The following is a 7,971-nucleotide window of genomic DNA, read 5'->3' on the forward strand; positions in this document are numbered from 1 at the left end:
GCCCCAGTGGCATCTTCATCTCCCTCCAGGGTTCAGTGTGTGATCAGAAACCCTGCTGGTTTTCAGGAGTTATTTACACAAGGGCCTTGAAGTCAGGGCTGGCTACAAAAGATGTGAAGTTACACATTTCCCTGTTCCACGAGGGCTCTTCCCTGGCGGATGTGCCTGGACCTGCATTTGTCTGTACCCACTGTTTGCAGGATGGGATGGATGGATCTGTCTGAAGCCAAGGAATGCTCCGGGCTCGGATTACAAAGCCAGCCCTGGGAGACCTGACTGCTCTGCCTGGCTCGGGGCTCTGCAGGTTCCTAAGGAGCTGGGGGAAATACGTGAAAATTAAACATAATTTTTATTGACAAAACAACAACTCCACGTAATAAATAAGGGGCCCATTAAAACCTGACAGGTTTAATTCTGATGGGAGTTTGTATTTTGCCATTTTGAGTACCTTCAGCCTGTTTGTTACAGTGGAACTGTAGTGTGCAGCTCCTGTTGTCTTCATGTTTCCCTGTCCTTCCGAGGCTTTGGTTGATATAAATCAGATTCTTTGTTTTTTCAATTAGACTCTGACTGAAGTTGTTCTGTCTCCTCTCCCTGCCAGAACCTTCACTCCTTTGTTTCACTGGAGATGAGTCTGAGGACAAAAAGGAAAGAGGAGGGGAAAAAAAATAAAAAAGAGGAGGGAGAAAAGCCCAAGCTGTGTTAAATCAGTGTTTTCCCCTGTAGTATCTGCTCAAACACCATCCAGCAACCATCTCACATATTTCCCCAGCTTCATAACGAAAATCTGCCTGGCCTCAAGATAGAGTGGGAGGTGTCAGATTTCTGCCTCTGGTTTCTTCCACCATTCCTTGACTGATTTACCTTCCCCACCCCCTGAAAAACCTCTGAGGAAGCTGGAAAGCTGTAGCCAAAAGTGTGAGTCACAGCCAGGCCGAGCTCTCCTGCTCCCCAGGGAGTTCTGTGCACCACTGGACTCTCCAGTAGACAACGTGTAGGTCCTGAGACAAAAACCCCGTGTTTTTAGCTCAAAAGTTCTCTTTATATTTATTTGTTACTAACTGTAATATTTTTTTAAGAGGCAGGAGAAGGGCCAGTTTGGGTTTCTATACGTGTTTCTGACCTCTTCTGTGTTTTCTAAAACGTTAAAATTTTGGGTCCTGTGAAATACATTTCTGGGAACAGCTCAGACAGCAGGAAAACCAATGAGGCAGCAAGAGCCCACGAGGATTTCAGCATTCAATGTGTGGCCCATCAGCCAGAGTCAAAGCCATCAGTGCTTCCTTCAGGAATTTGCTCTCCTGAACCTCACGTGCCAAATAAACTGCAAGAATGGGCACCAATGCTTTGGTTTGTGTTCATTGCTGCAGTCTGGGGCTCTGCTTTGAAGCCTGGGCAGCATCAGGAGCAGCGAAGGACCAGATTAGCATCAAGGCAGTGCTAGCAATTATTTTGCTCCCTGTTGCTGGAAAATTTCAGTGATTATTGGCTGCAGGATGTGGTGCTGCACAGTTTGGGCCTTGAGGCTGATTGGAGTGTCGGTGTTTAGAAAACAGAAATGTGCTCGGAATCTGGCTTTTATCTGGTTATTTGTGTGTCTGGGCTGTGCCCTCACCGCGCTCCTCTGCTGTGCTTGCAGGACATTGAAGCCACCATGAACTCAGCCCTGAACGAGCTGCGGGAGCTGGAGAGGCAGAGCAGCGTCAAGCACACGCCCGACGTCGTCCTCGACACGCTGGAGCCCCTGAAAACGTCGCCAGTGGTGGCCCCCACCTCGGAGCCCTCCAGCCCCCTGCACACCCAGCTCCTCAAGGACACTGAGCCCCCGTTCCAGCGCAGTGCCAGCACGGCCGGGGACATTCCCTGCACCTTCCGGCCGGTGAAGTCCATCAAAATGGCCACGCAGGTGAAGCCCCCGGCCACGCGGCCCAAGCCCACGGTGTTCCCCAAAACCAGCGCCACCAGCCCCGGCGTGGCCTCCTCTGCACCTCAGCAGCCCCCTGACAAGTCCTGTACTGTCTGATAAACCCCATGCTGCTCTCTGGGTACAACTCCTGCTGTTCCAGACGAAGAGACTCTGTCACAAAGACATTGACGTTCCTATTTAACGAATCCTTGGACTGAAGGTCGGTTGTGAACTGCTGCTCGCTGCTGGGAGCTCCTGAGCGGCAACAGCCTCGTCCCACGTCCCCAGGACGGCTCCTGCCACGCTTGGGAAATCCACAATCCACCATCCACTGTGAAGCTGAGCAGGAAAACACCAAGGGATGATTTTGGTTTTGATGCCTTGTTCAAGTGTTCGGCCGCTGGAAGGAACATTTGGTGGTGTCCTGTTTTTGGATACTGGTGTAGTGACTTCTGTATTCTGTGTTTCATTTATCACAGGGAAACAATAGGATAGATTTTAGTCTATTGCATGTTTTGGTGCCACTGGTTACGTGGAGCTTGGACATGCCTGTTTCTTGTGCATTATTATTATAATTATTATTATTATTATTCCGTCGCCCGCTGGTGCCACGGTGGTTAAGGGTCTGTCTCGACTTCCGTCACACACTCTGGTTTTGTTTGTTTGCTCCCCATTTCTCCCCCTCAGGGCCAAAGCCCTTGGCCATCCAGCCTCATGCTTTAGTTGTCATGGAAAAAATAGTTTACTCTGGAACACTCTTAGATTTTGTGGAGTTCTACGTAAAATGTGTCTGTGCAAATATAAACAAACATGTTCCTGAGGTCTGGGAGCACAAGAAGGAGCCCACTTGTTGCTTATGGACAATCTTCACTGGTTTCCCCCTTTGCTCTCCCATATTTAAAAGCAGCTTTATTGTTTCCAGTGTCATTTCCAGCCCTTGGGCTCTGATGGGGTGTTTGGTCTCGGGAGACTGAATGTAAAAAAAAAACCAAGATAATTTTGAAAACAAGCATCCTCTGATGGGAGCCCATTCCCAACACATGCTCCTGGTTTGCCCACACCTCAGGACGGATCCTGACCCAAATCCCAGCGCCAAGCACTGTAAAAACTTCGCTCAGGAGTTCTCAAGCTCCCTGCCTTGTCCCTCTCTGCTTCGGGCCGGTGCCTGTGACCGCTGGGAGCTGCTCTGGGGATCTCTGCTCTTATAGAGCAGTGCAGGGAACGCTGCTGGGGACAGGGATGTGACAGCATGTGGCCTCTGGAGTGGCTTCCCTCCGTGCTCCCTGGCATGCCTGCTCCATGTAGGACTGACCTGTGAATGAGTTCTTTGGTATTATTTGTATTTATCTGTAGCCAGCAGCATCCACGGACTCTTTTGTACCCCCCTGGGAATTCTCCACAGTGCCCACATTTATTTAATTTAATAATGAAAAGGCGTGTGCCACTTACGAGGGAGACTGGCTGACCCTCAGCTCGCCTCATTCCTCAGCTTTTCCAGGATTTCAAACGAGCTGCACATCTTAGGCTTCCATCGAATCAATTCAGGCAAGGACAAGATAAGAAAAGGCATTTTTCTCGCCCGTTGAAGCTGAGTTTCCTTTCAGTTTGTGGGTTCCTGGTGACTGCAAAGTCGGTTTAATTGGCACTTAAAAGAAGGAACAGGAGTTGCTGAAATGTCCTTTTCCGATGCATTCAGGATGTTACTTGGAAGAATGGAACAGGGTCTTCTGCGCCCCTGTCCGTCCCCACACGCACAACCCCCTCTCTACAGAAGCAATCAATGAATGAATGAATGAATGATGGCTTTCCAACACGCCTGGGCCCTGAATTAAGGACATGCAAAAACTGGGGAGCACTGGGAAGGTTTTGGTGAGAGCACTCCTCGTTTCCCATTTCTCCTCAGCGTTCCCTGGGGAAGCCCCACGGTACGAGCGTGACTGTCCCTGCCCCTCCGGGAGCTGCCACCAGCAACCTTTGCTCTCAGGTTCTGATGGACTTCTACCACCAAGGAATCACTTGTTCTTTTGGGGAAACAAACAAAAAAATAGATTAAACTTGTAATTTGTTGCTCAGGCAGAACTTTCTGGTATTTCCTTTTTAGTGAGAATTCTTTTTTTTTTTTTATTTCTTTTCTTTTTTTCGGTCGCGAACGACCGAAGTTAATCTGTGTCAAGAGCAGGATCTCTGTAAATTGACTTTGCCTCATTTTAATGCCTTATTTTCTTTTTATATTTTTATGCCTAGCATTCATATTCCTAAGAATAAGTGTCCAGCCACGCACAGCACATGGGAGGAGCTGCTCTTTTCCAGCTTTAAGATCTGAAGTGTGGAATTAGATGGAAACAAACAAACAAAAAAAAGACTTCAGGTTACTGTAACAGCGACTGTCTGAAGTGTGGAATTAGATGGAAACAAACGAAAAAAAAAAGACTTCAGGTTACTGTAACAGCGACTGTCTGTATCTGAGTTATTACTGTGCTTCTCTAGCATCCACAGCTCTGGGACAATCCTGCTGCCAAGGGCACGGTGCTTGGCAGGATCACCTGGATATGGAGCAACTCAACTGGAATTCTGGTGTGCACTGTGATTGACACAAGCAATAGGACAGGCTGACGCTCGTCCTTCCTCTTCCTCGGGTGGAAAAATCGCACGCGGGGGAATAAAACAAGAAAATCACACATGAAAGAATTAAAAAAGGAGATTTTCAGCTTGTCTGCTTCACTCTGTGAACACACAAGGCTGAGGGGACTTCTGCTACGAGTGTTACATGAGCAGTTGCTGCCGGAAAGGTGGGAAGGAGGGACTGGAAATGTTCCCTCCCCGCGGAACCAGGAGAGGCCGGCGTGGAGTGGACAGGTCTGACACAGTGCTTTGCTTGGGGAGGTACCAATGTCACTCCACATCTTCATATCCCGAAGAAATTTTAGCTCTTCCACGGAAATCCTCTTTTCATGACTTTTCCTGTAACGTTTGTGTCAAATGTAAAGACAAAAGAAGTGTTTGATAACTGGAATTACGTCTGTCTGTTCGATAGTGCTTTGTATGAACCTTGTTCATCAGGTGTTGGATTGAAGTAATCCAAAGCAAAAAAAAAAAAAAAAAAAAAAGGAAACTTTTAAAATGAAACACGGTTTTAGGTGATCAATCTGAATGGTTTCTGAAGCTCAGACCTGTTCTGGGTTGTTTCCCTAGTTGGGAATGGAGCAGTGTGCTTTAACCATTGCTAAATTTCTGCCTCTCTGAGGCCGTCCAAAGGCTCGCAGTTTCTGAATTGTAAATTTGTCCTTCATGCCCAAGCAGTGGGACACGATCAAACCCTCTCACTTTATCTGTACTGGGTATTTTATTGCAATGAAAATGAGTAAATAATTAGAGTGCACTGTGACAGCAGAAAAAAAAAGTTGTTGTATATGTCTGTATTTTGATACCTGTTCAAAAGGAGTCTTTGGGTTTCCTGTGCTGAATACCTCATGTGTTGGGTTTTGGGAGTTTTTGTTGATTTTTCTTTTCTTTTTGTTTTTTTTTTTAAGGCAAGATTGTTCTTGCACAAAAGTAGGTTAAGATAACCGAGTTCTCATAAATTTATTTACTGAATCAAAACACTTCAGCTTGGCAAGAAATTCCATCTGTTGTAGTTCCCCACCTTGCACTTGGTACGGGGCTGAGCCAGCGCACCTGGAAGAGCTCCAGCAATACTGGGACAGGAGAAGTTCATTGCAGGTGGAGTTTGCTGCCTTATTTCTCTTCTTCTCTGTGTCAGAAACCTCAAATTCAGTGGAACGTGGCGTAGGTTTGGGGGTTTATTGAGCTTTTGGGAGATGTTCTTCTGCAGAAATCCATGTCTCCGGTTCTCAGCACTTCAGGTCCTTCCCGGGCGTGTGGACTGGGGACACTGGAACGCTCCCTTGGTGGGATCATGTGGAGGGGACACTTCCAGGAGGTGATGCTCTCAGTAAGGGATCAGGAATGATGGAAAAATACCCCAAAAATCCCCATTGAGACAGTTTGATCGACTCCATGAGGGGCTGAGCTCTGGCCCCTTGTCCAGCGCATCCATGAGCGCCGGTGGGAGGGGAAGGAGGTGCCCCTGTCCCCCGGGGTGTGGCACTGCTTTGGTGGCCAGGTGAGGGGCACCTGAGCTTGGCAGGACCAAGCCCTGGGTGTACAGGGGTGTGCTCCAAAAACACACTGAACTCACCTGTGAGCCACAGGTAGGGAAACTGCTTCAAAAACTGCTCCAAAACCAGAGGAGAATGGGAGCACTGGGGCCTTTCCATCGCTTACGGGCCTGTCCAGAACAGAAAATTGAGTTTAACAAGCCAGGGATTTATTTATTTAGAGATTTTTAGCTTTCACAAAAATAACCAGCCCTTTTTTGGGCTTATCTGGCCTTGGCTAACGCCCCACAAATGCAGCTGTTCCTTTAGTGGGCACAAGAGGTGGAAAGGAGGGGAATATTGTTCCCCCAGGGATGCTCCCGGCGCCAGCTCTGGGGAAACACCGAGCACCTCATGGACTGAACTTTGGGGTTTGAGCTCTTTCCAGATGGGCTCTCTGCATGTCTCTGTGTCTGTGTGACAACCTGCTACTTGAAAAAAAAAAACAAACCAGAAATACTTGACCCTCTGCGTCGTGCCTGCGGGGCCGGGATGGCCCCGGCTGTGTCACGCACAAGCGGTTCCGCCAACCGCCCACCCGAAGGCAGATGGATTCTTTTCCAGGCTCGGTTCTAGCAGCAAACCATCATATTTGGGTGGCTCTGGAGATGCCAAAACAGCAGTTCAAGGCCTGGAAAACGTAAGGGTTTTGTTTCTTTTCCTGTTAAATTTTGTGCTTCCTCTAACGTAGTTTGGGATGAAAGTGTTTTTCAACGATGGGCCAAAAAGAAGCAAAGGTGGAGAGGGAAGGCAGCTTCTTGCTGTGCTAATACTTGATCTGCCAAGCTTCATACAGGGTAAATATTCAGCAGTTTGCAGTGGGAATCGCAGGTGGACCCGTCCTTTTGAGGCACTCACTCCTGAAGTGGACTTCACCAGCCTTTCCTCCAGGCACAGCCCTGAGATGTGAAGAACAGCCCAAGCCCGAGGGGCTGGACTCGTGAGTGTGCCAAACTGCTGGAGCAATACTTGTGAGCAGCAGCTTCTCCGAAAGCCCAGCTCGATGTAGCTCAAACGGGGCAGTTGCTGAAAACCATCTGTGATTTCCGAGGGTCCTGCTGCGAGGCAGGAAAATTGGGTTGCAAAGTGTAGAAATTGTGTTTTCTGTCCGAACTTGGGGTTATCAACAGCAGTTGTTTCATGGTGGGATGGAATGTTCTTGCTAAAACAAGTTTCCATTGTTTCATGTCTTCTACACCAATATATATATGGTGTATATATTAAACTGTGTAAAATTGTACTTTGTACATAGAACTCTGTACAATATGGAGGTACAGCCTTTTTTTTGTTTGGTTTTTTTCCCCCCTTTTGGTACAGTATTGTACAGTATTAGGAGTCGATGTGTTGGAAGTGTTAAATCCATACTGGGGCAACGAAATGTATCCATTGTCATTAGCAATAGTTTTGGAGAAATAAATGTTTTGGGTATGGTGGAAACACTGACCTGAGGGTGCCGGTGTGTGATGTCCTGGGTTTGAGTGGGAGAGAGGGAGAGCATGGCCAGGAGGGGCTCCTGGAATGCTCAGGAATGATGTTGGAGGTGCTGGTAAGTGGGTGAGGAGGGATCTGCAGGATTCAGGAGTGCGTGGTGCTGTCCTGGGCACTGCAACGCTCAATGGCAGCAGGGCAGGAGCAGCGTGGTGGCACGGACAGAAGGGGGACATGAAGGATGTGGGATGGGACAGGGAATGGCCTGAAGCTGAAGGAGGGCAGGTTTAGATGGGATATTGGGAAGAAATGCTTCCCTGTGAGGGTGGGCAGGCCCTGGCACAGGTTGCCCGGAGAAGCTGTGGCTGCCCCTGGATCCCTGGGAGTGTCCCAGGCCAGGTTGGAGCACCCTGGGATGGTGGAAGGTGTCCCTGCCCATGGCAGGGGGAGGTGGGACAAGCACTTAGATGTAATTTTCAA

General features: G+C 48.5%; 1 protein-coding gene across 1 annotated transcript in view; it reads left to right on the plus strand.

The window, feature by feature from the left end:
* LOC103620363 (SLIT-ROBO Rho GTPase-activating protein 2-like) overlaps positions 1-7,506 on the plus strand; it is a 29,628-nt gene extending 22,122 nt beyond the window's left edge. Inside the window, 2 exon segments of the mRNA XM_017741137.1 lie at positions 1,640-4,274; positions 4,343-7,506. Of these exon segments, the coding sequence (XP_017596626.1) occupies positions 1,640-2,023 (384 nt within the window). The 3' untranslated portion in view covers positions 2,024-4,274; positions 4,343-7,506.
* The last annotated feature ends 465 nt before the right edge of the window (positions 7,507-7,971 follow it).

The sequence above is a fragment of the Corvus brachyrhynchos genome, unplaced genomic scaffold (assembly GCF_000691975.1).
Source record: "Corvus brachyrhynchos isolate BGI_N302 unplaced genomic scaffold, ASM69197v1 scaffold338, whole genome shotgun sequence".
Lineage (NCBI taxonomy): Eukaryota > Metazoa > Chordata > Aves > Passeriformes > Corvidae > Corvus > Corvus brachyrhynchos.